Genomic DNA, 18,324 nt, shown 5'->3' on the forward strand with positions numbered 1-18,324 from the left:
TCCAAGAATTATTACCTTTGTAGAATTATGATGTTTTAAATTAAAAGTTGAGATACATGTATTAAATAATACTCCGGTGTAAAATGGAAGAACTGAAGATTGAAGGAAACAGAAATAAATGAAATTAGGATGATACCAAAGTTTGAAGTTCTACTCCAGGATTCTTTGAACCAAACACTTGGCAGCTCTTCACATCATGTTAATTGCCTTTCTGTGTATGTATTTCCATATGCTGAGTCATCATTTTGGCTTAATAGGCAGTCACTATAACAAGATTGGCAGTATTTAAATATTCTTTCCTTTCATGCTTGCCTTATGGAATTTATAGTTTCTGAGCACAAACTGTTATTTTATATTTAAAGCACTTTTCTAAAATATTAGTGCTTGTAAAATTTAAAAAAGAACATCATTTCCTTTAAAATACTGTGACAACAGAACTAAAGTTAAAGATATTTAAAATCCCTTACTCTCTCAAGTGAAATTCATTTTGACCTTATTTTGTAATGATGCCTTACCTGATTTCTTGAAACCCTTTCAGGACTTATATTTAAGAGCCAGTGTAACCATTGATCTTATAATTTTACTGAAATATATTAATTTTGTAGGTTGAAAGACTGGCAACCAAAACTATACTTTCTTATAAGCATAATACATGCATTTGAAGCCCAGCTTCCTTTCTGTTCATATGACATATCCTTTGCTAGTGCTTTTAATGTTTTGCTTCCTATATAATTAATGATACAGTGCTGTTTTCATTCTGATACGAATGAGTACAAAGAGAAAGAGAAAACATATACATACATATTTGTGTGTGTGTGTGTGTATAACCCTTTTAAAAATCTTTATTTTTTAACATATTGAAAATTTTTCAGTGTCTCTGATATTCTCTTGATTAACCACATTAATAGCAGAGAGCAAATACCTGCATACAAAAGTAATTTGAATTTTATTTAGTACCTGTACTGCTTGTTTTGCATCTGAGTGCCCTCCCACACCCTCTGATACCCTGAATTTGAATCAGTCCCTGAAGATCTGGAAATGTGCCATCCTCCTCCTTCTCTAGCATGAAGTCGTTGTTCCCTCTTGCTTGGTTTTGTGGCTTTGTTTTTTATAGATTCTCTGGAACATGGAAATTTGTAGTTTTGCTGAATAGGCTTATTGACTTTGGTCAGTGATGGAACGGTTAGAATAAAAACATAATATGTCATGACAGCAAATTAATGACCAATTACTGTATGCATTTGCCATATGTTAATAAAACTTGAAAGTAGCCGTTCATCCTATTTGGATGATTGGCTGTTCCTTTTACCTAAGCCAACCATGAAAATAAAAACTGACTCTCAGTCCCAGAAGTTAGTAAATGTAAGGCATTTTCTAAAATAAATATTTTCAGATCTCTGTCTTTTATTTCTGTTTATTACATTTACTATAAATTTGTGTTTTGGAAACAAAACCTAGATTTTTCTAAAAAGAGGAAGGCATGCCATGTCAGATACCAATTTGTCATCATTATTTTCCTTTTCCTGAGTGTCCTTAGAAGCCCTGCGGCAGAAGCAGTGACAGAACAGAAGGGTTTACCCAGGGTTGTGAATACCTAAGATGAAAAACAAAGCAGGTGGGAAACCTAGGGTACACCAAGAGCAGTATGTCAGTGGAGCTAACTTAGAAAGAGAGGAAAGTGAGAAATCCACAAGCGTCCAGGTGTTGTTTTTGACCAGTTGCTAAGTTGTGTCCGACTCTTTGTGACCCTGTGGACTGCAGCTTGCCAGGCTTCCCTGTCCTTCATTATCTCCTAGAGTTTGCTCAAAGTCATGTCCATTGAGTCAGTGATGCCATCCAACCATCTCATCCTCTGTCACCCCCTTCTCCTCCTGCCCTCAATCTTTCCCAACATCAGGGTTTTTTCCAGTGAGTCTGTTCTTTGTATCAGGTGGCCAAAGTATTGGAGCTTCAGCTTCAGTATCAGTCCTTCCAACGAGTATTCAGGGTTGATTTCCTTTAGGATTAACTGGTTTGATCTCCTTGCAGTCCAAGAGACTCTCAAGAGTCTTCTCCAGCACCACAATTTGAAAGCCTCAATTCTTCAGTACCCAGCCTTCTTTATGGTCCAGCTCTTACATTCATACATGATTACTGGAAAAAACCACAGCTTTGACTAGATGGACCTTTGTCAGGAAAGGGATGTCTTTGCTTTTTAATATGCTTGTCATAGCTTTCCTTCCAAGGAGTAAACTGTCTTTTAATTTCATAGTTGCAGTCACTGTCCACAGTGGTTTTGAAGCCCAAGAAAATAAAATCTGTCACTGCTTCCACTTTTTCCCCATCTATTTGCCATGAGGTGGTGGGACCAGATGCCATGATCTTAGTTTTTTGACTGTTGAGTTTTAAGCCAGCTTTTTCACTGTCCTCTTCCATCCTCATCAAGAGGCTCTTTACCCTCCAAGATTTGGCTTTAACTTAACCTTGTAGCCTTCTCTCCTTCCCGCCTTCCCCTCCCTCCACTTACCAATCTCTGGAGCTACCTCCAGTTCCTAAGGCTAGCCCTTCTGCTGTGAGTCTCTCACTGCCTGGATTCTCTATTCATTCTTCCCTCACTATTTCTTACTTACCCTTCAAGAATCAACTCAAGACTCTTCTTGAAGAAGCCATCTTGATCACTACCATGCTGGATTGCATGTCCTGACTCTAGGCACTCAGAACACTTCACACACTTAACCTGGCTCTTACCGTATGTGATTAGAATTATTTATGCTTAGGTCTTTCTCTCCCATTATACTAGAAGGCAGTTAAGAGTGATTCGTTCATTATAAAAATCCTTGGAACCCAATGTCCTACTGTAGTCCCTGGCAAAGAGTAGGCATACAATAAATGTGAGTCTGAATGAAAACCAAAATGTGGATTTTCAGCTTGTGGAAGGAGATTTATTGGTCAGGAGAGTCATTAGCTTTATTCTTTATTTGAATTATCACCTGTGTTGGACATTTTAAATAGCCTTCCAAAAATAAACCATACCCAAGGGTATGACCTTGTCTCAAGAGTCACTTGTATGTATTTGTGTCAGCATATGTTTGGGACTAACTCTTTCTAAAAAGCATTTCACTAAGATAAGCCACAAGGCAATCATTTTTTAAGTGTATCTGATTGACGTCTTTCAGATTTGAATTACATAATTTTGTTGAAATTTTTTAGCATAAATTAACTAGATCATGGAATAATACCTGAGTGCCTTAGAGAATAGGTAATATTGTGTGAAGGGAAACATAAGAAAGGATGTCAAGTAAATGGGGAGGAAGTTTGAAGCGGGTTGGAATGAGTGTTGGATCTTATATCCAAAAATAATGTTTTATATAAAATTGTGTAGAAAATGTTATATGTAAAATCAGTAAAAGTCCCTGGACTTTTATTAAATAAAATGTTGAAAGGCTTTATGTGGAATCTCGAACATGGTGGGGGTATTTTGGTCTGACTTTGTTTTATATTCTAGTTGGAATGGATGTGTATCTCTATATGGCACCTGTACCTTCTGAAATACTTGTTCATCAACAGCAAGCAGATAACAACTTCTTTCTGACTTACGTCAAAAGTAATTTTCCATCTGGAGATAAGGGTCAAAGCTTGAAACCAGTAGCCAAGGAAAACAGCAGTGAATATTTTAAAATATACAAAGTGATCTGTTAGCTGAGATGCCGTTATTCAAAAGCTGTCTCTTTAGCTTCTACTACTTAGAGCTGCAAAAAGATGGAATTAGTCTGACCCATAACTCTTCACTCTCTTCTCTTCTGTAGTGGGATTGGAAGGAACTGGCCCTGGGCCTCAGGAGGGAGCAGTATTTTGGCAGAATTTGGAACTCTGCACTTGGAGTTTATGCACTTGAGCTACTTATCAGGAAACCCCATCTTTGCTGATAAGGTGAGATTCTCCAGTCGACCCTGCATTACAAAAGAGTACTTGTAGGAAAAAATATCCTCTCTGCGGAGATTCAGGCATATGGAATATGGAACAGAACAGCCAAGTCTAATGGAGCCCTTCATGAAGTTTTGTTACATGCAGCATTGCTTGTAACCAAACTTATAAAGCACTATTTCATGGCACTGTTCTAACTCATTGCAAGAGGGCCTGCCTTACATGTCCAGTTCTCTTCACCTCCAGTAAGTAACTTCACCTCTCTCAATTTTTTCCCTTTTCTAAAAAACATACAGTGTTTTTGTGGACTATGTGAACCACATATGTGAAAGACTTTTTGAACTCAGTTTTACAAATGCAAGGTCACAGTTGAATTGATTTTTAATTTTCAGGAAACACACCCACCACCCACCACCCCGCCCTTGTTTAGCTTTCACCGCGCTTTGCCAGCTCCCCTTCACGGCAGAGTCCTTGGAAGCGTTGTCTGTGTGTGTTGTCTTCTCTGCCTGACTTCCACCTCCTGGAACGCTTTCCCGCTGGGCTTTCCTCCCAGCCACGCTGTTGCCACATCCGGTGACCCTTCTCATCTCTCCGTCTTCCTCACCCTCCCAGCGCTGATGCACCGGATCACTTCCTTCTCCAGGAGGCTTTCTCTGGCCCTGGAGGCAGACACACAGTCCTCCCCTGGGTTGCTTCCTTCTCACTCTCTTCTGTTGGATCCTCCTTATCACCCCAACCTCTAAACACTGGAAAACCCCAGCCCTCAAACTGGGGGTTCTTCTTTTTACTTTCACTCTCTGCATTATTCTCCCAACTCATGACTTTATGTGTTATCTGTGTGCTGACTGCCTTCACGTCTGTAAGTCCAGTCCCAACCTGCCCCCTGAACTCCAAGCTCTATAGCCAAGTACCTATTCAACATCTTCACTGTGAGGTCGCTCAGACAAGTCCCACCTAAAATGCCTCAGACTCAGCCCCCAGACCTGCATCCACTCTAGTCTTGACTCTCTGGGGAAAGACGCCTCAGTTTATCCAAGGGCTCAGACCAAAACTCTTGAAGTCATCGTGGTTCTTCTCTTTTTATAAACCTCAGGTCCAAACCATCAAGAAATCTTCTGTCTCCATCCCCTGTGTATTACCCTGGTTCAGGGACCCATCATCTCTCACCTGGAGTATGCAGCAGCTGTCTGACTACCACTCCCTCTCTTAACCCCTCAGTCACACTGATCCTGTAAAATTACAAGTTTTCAATGGCTTTGCATCTTATTCAGATTAAGATATGATCTGTGAGGCCTGCACAGTGTGGGTCCTGTCTACCTTTGCTTCCTCACCTCCAGTCTCTGTGGTCTTGCCAAACCCACTGTCTTCTCAGGGCTTATTTGTGCTTAAACACTCTCCCAGTAACCTCCCCAGAGCACCCTAACCGAATGCAGCCTCACCACCTCCCATCACTCTGTCCCATTACCCCTTTGTATTTTTTATAGCTTTTATTGCCACTTGACTATTTATTTGTTTCTTAGCTGTCTCACTCCACTGGATGCAAACTCCAAAACAGTAATGACTTTGTTTATCCAGTGTATCCACTGATACATTCTACTTCTTTATATGGTGTCTGGCATATGGTAATCAGTGTGACTATATTCACTGACTGTTGTTATTTGTAAGCTGTTGGCAACTATCTTTGTTCTAATACTGCATCATTTAAATCAACTGTTATTCTAACATGGGGAAAATGTAATCAAGAAAGAGAAGAATGGCACCAAACTTGTTTTTTTCTTTAGATTTTTCATAGTAACATTTCATTTTCTGTTGTAGGTAATGAATATTCGAACAGTTCTGAACAACCTGGAGAAACCAGAAGGACTTTACCCTAACTATCTGAATCCCAATAGTGGACAGTGGGCTCAGTGTAAGTCAAGAGTTAAGCCTTGTTTTAACTCTTTTATAGTATCCAGCGCTGTTCTACTAACAGAGAGAAGGAACACCAAAATAGCCCAAATCTTGTTGGAGAATCCTTAGAAAAGGGGCAAGTTCCCTTCATAAATAGGCTTCTGTTGTAAGGCAGACTGTAAATGTTACCAGGGGAACTAGATTGTTTATTTTTCATGCATAACTGTGAGCCTGATTAAGCACACTTAAAGGTGTTCATCAGAAAGGGAAGATCTGGTTAGGGTAGTGTGGGGATGATAGCCTCTAACAAACTGATTATGCAGATAAGAAAATTGTTCTTGGTGGTGATGACTAGCAGGGTTTGCCCAGAGTAGCTACAGCATTCTGTTTCGTAACATTTTCTCTTTCTGCTTGGCTCCAGGATGAAAGAGGAGCCTGAATCTTTAAGGGCTGAGAAATTGAAGGAGTAAACAGGGTACTTTTCTTTAGTCAGTTTTAAGGCGGCAGATAAAGGCTTCTTGCCAGGAGAGCTACCTTTATCATAGGAGAAAGTGTTGTGCTGGAAGCCCTCACTTAATATCCTGAGGGAGTTTGACCAAGGATATAAAGACTCAGAGTAGCTGAAAGACATGTTCTCAGGCTGATTGGGGAAAACAGTGGCAGATTAAGCAGCACCTGAGAGCAAATGAAGAGTCCTAAGTGAGATGTCTAGCATTGCCAAGGATGTTAGCGACACCTTGGGATTTTACTCCAGAGTTTTTTCTTTATATTTAAATAGGGTATTCTTAGATGAGTATGCCTCACTGTTACTTTACAAGTATTTTTCTTAAAGAATAATTTAGTAGGAAAAAAATGTGCTGAAATCTATGTCTGCATTAGTCATGTCTGTGGAAGGCTTGTCATTGACATCATAACTCCACAATCAAGGTTGCCACTTAACCTAAGCGTGGTCTGCTAGATCCTTAGATGTTCTCTGGACCTCTCAGGGGATCTCCACAATCAAAGCTATCTTTATAATAACACTTCTCACCATGTTGACAGTTGGAGTTATGTTGCAAAAGCAGTGGTGAGTAAAACTGCTGAAGCCATGGTGAGAATCATGCCAGAGACACCAGATACTAATAGGCAAACCTCAGAAACATTGCAGGTTCCGTTTCAGGCCACTGCAGTAAATCAAATATCACAATAAAGCAAGTGACACAATTTTTTTGATTTCCCAGTGCATATAAAAGTCATGTTTATACTGTAGTCCATTAAGCATGCAGTACAATATTGTACAATATTGTATCTAAAAAGCAATATACTTATCTTAACGTAAAAATACTTTATTGCTAAAAAGTGCTAGCCATTTTGAGTCTTTAACAAGTCATAGTAGCATCAAAGATCACTAATCACAGTTGACCATAAAAAATATAATAGTAGTGAAAGACTTAGAAATATTGGAAAATTACCAAACTATGATCCAGGGACAGGAAGTGAGCAAGTGTTTTGGAGTCATGATACCGGACTTGCTGAATGCAGGGTTTTCACAAACTTCCAACTTCTAACAAACTCAGTATCTGCAAAGGGCAATAAAATGAAGGGCAGTAACATGAGATTTGCCTGTGGTTATGTCCTTCACTACAGATAACCACAACAAATAAAAGATGCCACTTTCACTCATGAATGCTGTTTATGAAGCAAAACATTTACTGATTCTAGTAAATCTCAATCACTGAGTAGATCACATCTTTGTAATATTCTGTATGATTAAATGAAGAAGACACAAAACGCTTCTGCTGCATGATGAAAAACCTCATAGAAAAGCACTTGTGTTGTGATTTGAGTTGCAAGCTGAACTAGCTGCCGTGTTGTTTCATGAGTCATCATTGTTACTTGAAAGAAGTACTGAAGACAAACTGATTATTCAGACTTGGGTAATTGGTAAATGTCACAAAAATGAGCATATTGCTTCAAGGAAAATGAAGAATGTCTCTACCAAAGATAAAACTTGAGCTTATAATTAGAGTTTTGAAAAATTTGCACATGGCGCCATAAGCTTAATGCCTTTCACCAACACTAAAAGATTCTTCTGCTAAGATTGGTGTTGATATAACAAATATGGTTTTTTTGATGCTATATAGTCAAATGTATCATCATCTGGAAGATGTGCATAATTCAGAGAACCAGTATTTCCCAAATGACCATATATGATGTTGCAAAATCATGTGTGAGAAAAAGTGCAGTTAAAGTGCAAGATGGCCCAGTGGATTTTAATGTAATAGTACAAAAATTGATTGATGTGAGTTCTAACTCCACATTGTAACTGTTAAAAACTTTAACCACTTGTCAAGTTTTGTTTTAGTACCAAAAAAATTATCTGCAATTATCTGAAAAGACTATCAAAATACTTTTTGCTTTCCAACTATATAAATGTGTGAGGCTGCATTTTCTTCATATGTTTCAGCCAGTACAACATATAGCAGCAGATTGAAGGTAGAGCAGATATGAAAATCCAATTGTCTTCTAGTATAGCAAACATTAGAGAGATTTGCAAAAATGTAAAACGGTGTCTGTCTTCCCACTATTTTTTTTTTTTTGGTAAAATATAGCATATTCTTCTGAAAAGCCTATATATTAACATAATGGGTATATTATTACTTTAATAAAAATATTTTAAGTTCTGTTTAAATTTCCAATATGGTAAATATTGATGTGCATGCATGCTAAGGTGCTCCAGTCATGTCCGACTCGACTCTTTGGACTGTAGCCCACCACGCTCTTCTGTCCGTGGGATTCTCCAGGCAAGAGCACTGGAGTGGGGTGCCCTCCAGGGGATCTTCCCAACCCCAACCCAGGGATCGAACCCACGCCTCTTGTGTCTCCTTAATTGGCAGGTGGGCTCTTTACCACTAGCACCACCTGGGAAACCCAAATATTGATAGATATTACATAAATGAATTCTTCACCATGCTTATTCATTTTTAAGAGTGTTAAAGCATACTGAGGTCAAAAATGTGAGGGCCACCATAATATTTGGGAAAAATAGAACTTGAGTAACTTTCTCAATTCAAGATAACTAGATACGATTCTCTGAAAGGAAAAGTATTTTTTAAGTTCTCCTCATGAAAGATTTCAAAAGTTAAAGAAGAGTCTCTGTGAGTTGCTGTTTCCTTCCTGTGTTATAGAATTTAGAGGTCACTATGAAGGACAGAAAGAGTCAGTTGTTCTGGAACATCTCAGTTTCACCTTTTGGGTCACCAGTGTACTATGTATTGGTCCATGTTTCCTGGTACAAAGGGCCCTTTGTAATTGAATTGCTTATGGGCCAATTTCCTGATGGAAAAACAAATAGGGTTCATGCATCTCCTGCCTCTCTTCCCCCATCCCCATCCAGTGTTCCAGCCACAAGGAAGATGCACTTTTTTTAATTCATTAATCAAGTTCTGCTTGACCGTACCTGGGGCTTGTCTTCTGTGCCTTCTCCCTCAGCCATTTTCCTGTTTTTCTAATCCTATCAAGAACCAACTCAATCACCCTTTCTTCTACATAGCCTTCTTCAAGACACTGTTTGGCAATTGTTCACCCACTCCTCTTCTGCTTGCCCCCATCTTCCTCCCCCATCCCAACACTTTGGGTACCTTCCTATCACAATCCTTTTCCTAATGGTTCATATACGTATCCATCTTCCTAGGCATCCAGAACTTTTGAGGACAGTGACTTCGTCATATTTGTTAACCCATCACGTAATGTCTTACAGCTAGTAGAAGTTTACTTGAATTTTGTGAATACTCATGCAGTGTGTATCCAGTCTGACTCCTGCCTCTGCTTTTAGTAATGGTTCTGTTTTTCCTCTCTGAACCATTTGTCTCCTGCTCCTCAATTGTGGTTGAGAGGCAGCATCTAGTCCTGATCACTAATAATATGTCATGACTGTTAAGGCCAAAGATGGGGTTCCATGTCTGTAAACAGAACAACTGTCACCCTTCTTCAGTTAATAAAGACAACATTGTGTGTGTGTATAGTAACACCATATTATATATACATATAGTAACACAGTAATTATATATATGTATAAAATATGGTGTAACGAGCATCATTGGAAGATTGCTTTGAAAAGGGAAGTTCACATTCAGATGAAGTCTATAAAATTAAAGGGTTAAGATATTGAGTAATCCTTTTTTGTCTTGATTCTTTTGATCTTTTTTTCTCTTTTTAAGTAGCAGACATCCTTTTCTGGGACCTATTCCTATTGAAAAGAATAAATTACCCCTTTTATAGAAGAGTATAATATTTGAGTGACTTTCATATACATTATGTTTAGAGCATTTGGGAATAAGAATACCATATATGGTCCTTCCAGTAGACAGTCCTTTCCTGCTGATAAAATGAGGCATGTTCTCTCTTACAGCCACTAAGATGTTTACACAGGACTTTGTTGCCAACACAAATAGTCATCCAGACATGGGGGAGAGCTTAGTGAGTGAAATGCTAAATTATAAAGAAGAGTTTTTCTTGTTTCTCCTCCATATTCCTTTATGTTCCTTTATGTTCCTTTATTTTGATTCTTTCCAAATATAAAAATTTAATAGGTGAAAAAAAATAGAAAACTAACTGGCATTAAAGCAAATATGTAAACCCTTTTCCTTTTTTAAAAAAAATCACCAAATGCCCAAGCTTGTGTCTTCCTCCATTATAGAATCATAACCCAAGGGGGAAGAAAATGAAGCTGTTTCTGGCTGTTAGTTTTCAACTCTTATTGCTTTAACTCTAAAGGACATGTCTGAATCATGGCCATCATTTCCTATTACTTCATTTAGTCCCTGTTATTTTGACAGTAACTGGACAGAGATTTGCTTTACCACGCATCACTTGCATTTGTCTCCTGTGATCATGTTTATAACAACAAGGCTTCTTATTGATGAGATAGTACTTAGTCTGTTTAGTTTGTAAATGTCAGAGGTTTCTATGGTGGTTTATTTAGGAAATTGTAAAGGTCATGTCAAACTGCTATTTTAAGATTCAGCCTTACAATTATAAAAATACTAATTTTACAATAAAACTTAAACTGTAATTCTGGGCTTTCTGCAAAAGAAAATCACACATTAACTTAAAAATATATCCCTTCTAGGTTTCATAGATGTAGTCCTTAATAAGATTAACTTAAAAGAATTTGGGGCTTTGTTCATCAGTTATTTACTGAGTACCTACTATGTGCAAGATACTTCTTAGGGGTTGACGTGGGCTGGAAAACATAACAGGTCTAGTGCCTACCCTCCTGGACCATAATCTCATGGAGAAGACACACACACACAAAAGTCACCATTTTATGAAAGTGCAGATGTGGCAAACATGTGCTGTAAGAAAGTGCATGATGAGAGTGCCTAATGGGCACACATGAAATGTGAGTAAGGATTCCTGAAGGAAGGGGAGAGGAGTCACGCTCCAGGCAGAGAGAACAGCACCTTGAGAGACCCTGAGGTGGGAAGGAGTCTGATTGTTTTGAGAAACCAAAAGAAGGGCCATATATCTAGAGGGTAGAGAGCAGGATGGATGATATAGGGAAGGTTGAGATCATGCAGGGCCTCCCTGGTCTCCAAAGACCCAGGATTTGAGTCTTGAACATTAAAGGCATCAAGAAAAGGATGATCTGATTGACATGTTAAGAGTTGCTCTGGCATTAACGTGGAGGATAGATTGGAATGGCACTGCCATTGGAAGCTTGTGTGATGCCGGAAATGTGCTGTATCTTCCCTCCCGTGCCGTAGCCAAGGCCTCATGTAGCTCTTGAGCACTAGTAGGACTGAGGAGCTGACTTTTTAATTAGTTTAAATAGCAAAATGTTGTCACGATGCAGGAGACAAGATTATTTGCCATTGCAGACTCAGGCATAGTGGTAGCTCAGATCAAAATTGTATTAGTGAAGACAGGAAGGAGTGGATGGACTCGAGAGATACATTGGGGGTAAAATTAGTAGAGTTCAGTAACTCAGTGAATGTGGGAGTGAGGGAGAGAAGTAAAGAATGAGAATCTGATGTCTGACTTACGTAGACCTGGCAGTATGATGGTGCCACTTAGTGAGATAGGGACCAAGGCTAAGATAAGGTTGAGGAGGGAAAGATAATATATTCATTCTTATTACCTCTTCAATTTTAGGTCCCAATGTCCAAGTTTCATTGTTGGGTGGGACTCAGGAGAAAATTGTTTGAATAATGGTATAAAAATCAGTTTACTTTTGTGTAACTAAGTCAACAAATACTTTTTTAATAGATACATAAAATTAGTTTTAAGGTTTGAAACTTCAAATGCAAATTTCCCCAATAAGACCATCCTATTAATGCTCAAATTGTCTGTGAATTCTCGGAATGATCTTTCAAAGAGAGTGTGTCTCTGTTTTTATAGGTAAATATGCTTGGAAAATGTATTAATTCAAGTAGTAGGCAAAAGAATACATACAGTTGGTGTATATATTGGAGAGCACGTGATTGCAAATTTGAGACCCTGTGTGGGCTGGAGAGTCACTTGGCACCTACCAGTGTTAAAATCTCATTTAGCTCCTCTAAGCCTCTTACCTCATTTTTAAAGAGGATTACCTACCTACAAGTTACAAGATTGTTTATAATATATGTAGTGGATCTAGCATAATAAATGACGGTGGAGGGGTATTGTAGGAATGGAGTACAATCCATCCTTCCTATCTGTAGAGTATAGCTTCCAGGACTCCACAGTTCCAAAATTCATGGATGCTCATTCCCTTATATAAAATGGCATAGCATTTGCAAGTAACCTATGCATGTCCTCCAGATACTTTAAATCATCTCTAGAGTACCTTTAATACCTGTGTGCATGTGCATGCTTAGTTGCTCAGTCATGTCTGCCTCTTTGTGGTCCCATGGACTCTAGCCCGCCAGGCTTCTCTGTCCACAAGAGTTTTCCAGCAAGAATACTGGAGTGGTTTGTCAGTTCCTCCTGCAGGAGATCTTCCCAACCCAGGGATCAAATCCATGTCTCCTGCACTAGCAGGCAGATTTTTTACCACTGCGCTACCGTTAATACCTAATACAGTGTAAATGCTATGTAAATACAGTATAAATGCCATTAAAATCATATTTGGCTGTGTGTGGCAAGTTCCAGTTTTGCTCTCTGGAACTTCCTAGAATTTTTTTCCCATATATTCAATCCACAGTTGATTGGATCTACTTACAGGGAGCCCACAGATGCAGAGGGGTGACTGTATTAGGAAGAAAAACTTCTGCCCTGTCTTCTTTCTTACTGGCCTCCCCTAAAGAATTTTGACCCTTCCGATTGATAATACTACAAAAGCTATCAAATAATAATAATTACAAGAAACTGAGGAGTTTCTGGTTATATTTCAAGCCAGATTTTTTTTTTCTTTTTTTGTAAGATATAATGATACTCATAGCTTTGACATGATTTATTATCTTACTGAGAGATAAAGCAATTAAAATTTCTGATTTATAGTGAAACATTTTAATTTAGTATTTTTTTCTAATGAGAATTTTAGAATTAGGGTTATTTTTTATCTGCATGTTTATAAAACTACAGTGGTTATTATTTAAAGTATATCACATTAATTAACAGCACATCTGCTCATTTCAGAATATCTTTCTGAAAACAGGAGATTTGTTGGAATTTAAATGTAACATTGACTTGCTGTTGACTTAGGCTTTTGCATCCTACTTACTGATGTGATTTTACTGTATTATCTGAATTAAAGTCTGAATCACTCTAAAATTCATTTTCTTCTCTTTGCAGATCATGTATCAGTTGGAGGACTTGGAGACAGTTTTTATGAATATTTGCTAAAGGCATGGTTAATGTCTGACAAGACAGATCTCCAGGCTAAGAAAATGTATTTTGATGCTATTAAGGTAAACACAAATTTAAATCATTATTGGCACTCAGCTAACTTATAACTTGCATATTAATCAAGCTTTAATGGAAAAATGAAATACTACATGAGTAGGTTGCAAAATATTTCCAGTTAGGTAGAATTCAATATGTGCTAGTACAATTACAACAATAATAATCATACATGATATGGTTTAGTTCTAATAGGGCAGTTAAAAGTTTTTTCATGGATTCACACATCTGAAAATGAGGTATTTTTCTTCAACAAGTGTGAGTTCCCTGTTAAAGTCACAGTTAAAATTATTGTAAAATCCTGAATTTATATTCTAAAAATTAAGTAAGTTAAAATTACCCAAGATTACAGACAGTCCTAATGGCTACTTCCATATTATGGACAGTACTTTGAAATAAAAATGTGAAGTAACCAAACTAATCTGTAAGGGACGATTATTAATAGTTTTCAAAGGTCCTTGTGATAGAAGAGGAATGAGGGGGAACAAATATTTGTTGATTTACTGTGTTTTAAGTAGTGTATTAGGTAAATATATAATATGTTTGTTTCCTTAAATAGTTTTTTTGTTTTTATTTTCCATTGGAGTATAGTTGACTAACAATGTTGTGTTAGTTTTTTTTTTTTAAGTGAGATGTAGTTGATGTATGATAGTATATTAATCTCAAATGTACTATATAGTGATTTGACATTTGTGTATGTTATGAAATTATCTCCCACAGTGAGTCTGGTAACCATCTGTCCCCATACAAAGTTATTACAGTATTATCAACCATGTTCTCTTCATATCCTCATCAACACTTGTTACCTGTTGTCTTTTTGATGATTGCCATTCTGACAGGTGTGATGTGATAGCTCATTGTGGTTTTAACTTGCATTTCCCTGATAATGAGTGATGTTGAGCATCTTTTCATGTGATTGTTGGCCATCTCTCTGTCAGCTCGCTTCTTTGGAAAAATGTCTATTCAGGTTTTCTGTCCATTTTAATCGGGTTGTTTGTTGACTTGTATGAGTTCTTCGTGGATTTTGTTTAATCCTTTATCAGATATATTTTCAAATATCTTCTCCCATTTAGTAGGTGGCCTTTCATTTTTTTTGTTGTTGTTGTTCGTTTCCTTCACTGTGCAAAAGCTCTTTAGTTTGATGTAGTCTCCCTTGTTTGATTTTATTTTCCTTCCCTAAGGTGACAGATCAAAAAATGATATATGGAATTCTCCAGGCAAGAATACTGGAGTGGATAGCCATTCGCTTCTCAGGGGATATTCCCAACCCACAGATTGAACCCAGGTCTCCTGCATCACAGGCAGATTCTTTACCATTTGAGCTACCAAGGAAGTCATATAAATATAAATATACAGTTCTAGGACCAATATTAGAGAATGCACTGCCAACATTTTCTTCTAGGAGCTTTATAGTTTCAGATCTTACGCTTAAGTCTTTAATCCATTTTGAATTTATGTTTATATATGGTGTGAAAAAGTAGTCCAGTTTGAGTCTCTTGCATGTAGCTGTCCAGTTTTCCCGTCACCACTTTTTAATTGGAATGTAATTATTTTACTGTGTCGTGTCGCTTTCTGCTGTACGATGAAGTGAATCAGCCACATGCATACATATATCCCCTCTCTCTAGATTTAATATTACACTGGTTCCCTCCAAGGTCAATAGTGAACTTTACTACACAGAGCAGATGCAGCTCTTTAATATAGGAACCAGACACCTTAGTTAGAACACTGGCCTTCATTTCGCACAGCCTTTAAGACACTTGATAAACATTAAAAGCAGATTAGGATATGGTCCATATGCCCTCTTGCAGATTTATTTTTTCTTTATTCCTATGAGGTTTCAGGTTTTAACTCAGGGAGTTCTCCATACAGTATGGTTTCCATCATATCATTTTTAATTACTGTCCTGGCAGACATTTTAATTATTCTAATCTTAAAAGTGGCCCCCTAAGATCTTGATGTTCTAGGAAATACAACTTTAAAAGACTCTTTGAAATACTTTTCCCTTGGTTTCTAGAACTATACCCACCCAGCTCTTAACATATTGTATTTAGACAAACCATTGACAGGAAAATCCATTAAGAGCAAATGAAGTCAAAGTGTTTCCTCTTTCTCTTAATAGTAAAAACACTTTCAATCCATATTGTGTTTTTCAACTTAGAAAGCAAAGTTAGAACAATTACACTTTTGATTTGAAGAAGTAGTCATGTCTTACATAGTAAAGTTTCTTTGTGCTGGTTTTATTTTGCTGCTTGCGTGCTTGCTAAGTCGTTTCAGTCATGTCTGATTCTTTGCCGCCCTGTGGACTGAAGCCCACCAGGCTCCTCTGTCCATGGGAGTCTCCAGGCAAGAATGCTGGAGTGGGTTGCCATGCCGTCTTCCAGGAGATCTTCCCGATCCAGGGATCGAACCTGTGTCTCACATTTCCTACATTGGCAAGCGAGTTTTTTAGCACTATCACCACCTGGTTGTACTTTAAAAGATCATTGTTATGAAGTAGAGAATCCCTTGCAATGTTGTTCTGGACAGTTAATTTACTGGACGTGTAAGCTTCTAGTGCCTTTTGAAAATCATGTAATCCCAGAATGGCATGTTTTTTTGGTTTGTGTTAGTAACAGATACTTCTGAGTTTTTAGCCGGCTGCTATGTGGCCTCATCTGGAAGCCATACTAAAAATCCATGATGATAGATTCTCATGCTGCCAGAAGGTCCATTGGACTGACCTGGACAGATGATGTATTAGGCATTTAGGATTCTAGAGGCACATCGAACTAATTTTTTTCAAATATAGGAGAATGAAATCACAAAATATACAACTTTTTTTTCCCTAATCAATTCTCTATAGGCTTGACACAACTGAAGACTAATTTTTCCTCCTTTATATTTATTTACATTTTCCCATTGCCACACAAACATTGTTTCAAAAGTCTTGGAACTTCACTGTAGTTTGTTTTGAGAGATAGTGACTTGGTCAGAATCATGCCAAAAATAATATAGTACTTTATTCAGGATCCATAACATGGTAATAATGTTTCTGTAATGCATGCTCAAAGCTATTACTCTTGCCATGTAGAAAGAATAATTTCTTGGGTGATGAACAAGTATCTGCTTGAAGGACTTTATTGCAATTTGTGCTATGAGAAGTGTAAATATCTAAGATGTTCAGTTGCATTAAATAAGAATGAAATATTAATGTAATAACTAGACTATCAATAAAATTAGCTTAACCGCAGTTAATGAGCACAGTAGTGTGTTCATTTATTTCCTACCATCTTGGTTTCATTTGTTTATTTCCAATAAAGGTAGAAGAGGTTTTATCTACCTATGCATTTATTTTCATTCATTCTTCTCTATCACAATTTTGTCTGTATTTACTACAGGCATGCCTCAGAGATATTGTGGGTTCAGTTCCAGACCACTGCAATAAAGCAAGTAACATAGTAAAGCAACTCACATGAAATTTTTGGTTGTCCCATGCATATAAAGTTATATTTACACTACACTTTAGGCTATTAAGTGTATGATAACAGTATGTATAAAGCAAGCAATGTATACACTCTGGTTAAAAATACTAACCATCATCTGAGTCATAATAGTAACATTAAAGATCACAGATACAATTCACCATAATGAATACAATAATATTGAAAAGGTTTGAAGTATTGCGAATTATCAGAATGTGACCCAGAGACATGAAAAGAGCAAATGCTGTTGGAAAAACAATGCTGATAGACTTTCTTAACACAGGGTCACAGCAAAACTTCAGTTTGTGGAAATAGAGTATCTGCAAAGTGTAATAAAGCAAAGCACAATAAAAAAAGGTATGCCTGTATTCTCAAATGTGCTTCCTAAAATCTCTTTTTTGATGATACTATAACAGTTATAGGCACAGTCATAGCCCTTCTCCTTCCAAGAAGTATTAATAATTGAGGGTGTGGGGGGATGTTTCCTATTTAAGTAATAAAAATAGCAATGCCAAGCCCTTACACTACAACTGTGTTTTTTTTCTAATAAGGCTTATTTTCTTTATATACACAGAAGAATATCAACAGTTCTGGGGCAGAAATAACCAAAGATGTTTAGTCATTTTTGTAAAATCATTTCTCCCAAATTTAAAGACCTGTTTTCTTTAAAAAAAAAAAAATACATATTCATCACATATTAATATCCTTTTTAATAGAATTATTAGGGAGGAATTTAATTCATGTGTTACCACAGTGGTGATGTGATGATAATACATGGATTTTATCAAGTGCTAATCACTGTACTCTATCAGATCTAGTCCCTTAAATCTATTTCTCACTTCCACTGAATAGTCATAAGGGATTTGATTTAGGTCATACCTGAATGGTCTAGTGGTTTTCCCTATTTTCTTCAGTTTAAGTCTGAATTTGGCATGACATTGTACAGGAGACAGGGATCAAGACCATCCCCAAGGAAAAGAAATGCAAAAAGGCATAATGGTTGTCTGAGGAGGCCTTACAAATAGCTGTGAAAAGAAGAGAAGCGAAAAGCAAAGGAGAAAATGAAAGATATACCCATTTGAATGCAGAGTTCCAAAGAATAGCCAGGAGAGATAAGAAAGCCTTCCTCAGTGATCAATGCAAACAAATAGAGGAAAACAACAGAATGGGAAAGACTAGAGATCTCTTCAAGAAAATTAGAGAT

At 37.4% G+C, this 18,324-nt stretch overlaps 1 protein-coding gene across 1 annotated transcript in view; it reads left to right on the forward strand.

The window, feature by feature from the left end:
- The window catches only part of MAN1A1 (mannosidase alpha class 1A member 1), a 169,752-nt gene that overhangs the window by 138,403 nt on the left and 13,025 nt on the right, over window positions 1–18,324 (forward strand). The window contains exons 7-9 of the mRNA XM_020899685.2: window positions 3,786–3,909; window positions 5,719–5,812; window positions 13,549–13,664. Coding sequence (XP_020755344.2) covers window positions 3,786–3,909; window positions 5,719–5,812; window positions 13,549–13,664 — 334 coding nt within the window. The remainder of the gene's footprint in view (window positions 1–3,785; window positions 3,910–5,718; window positions 5,813–13,548; window positions 13,665–18,324) is intronic.

Source organism: Odocoileus virginianus, chromosome 19, assembly GCF_023699985.2.
Source record: "Odocoileus virginianus isolate 20LAN1187 ecotype Illinois chromosome 19, Ovbor_1.2, whole genome shotgun sequence".
NCBI classification, from domain to species: domain Eukaryota; kingdom Metazoa; phylum Chordata; class Mammalia; order Artiodactyla; family Cervidae; genus Odocoileus; species Odocoileus virginianus.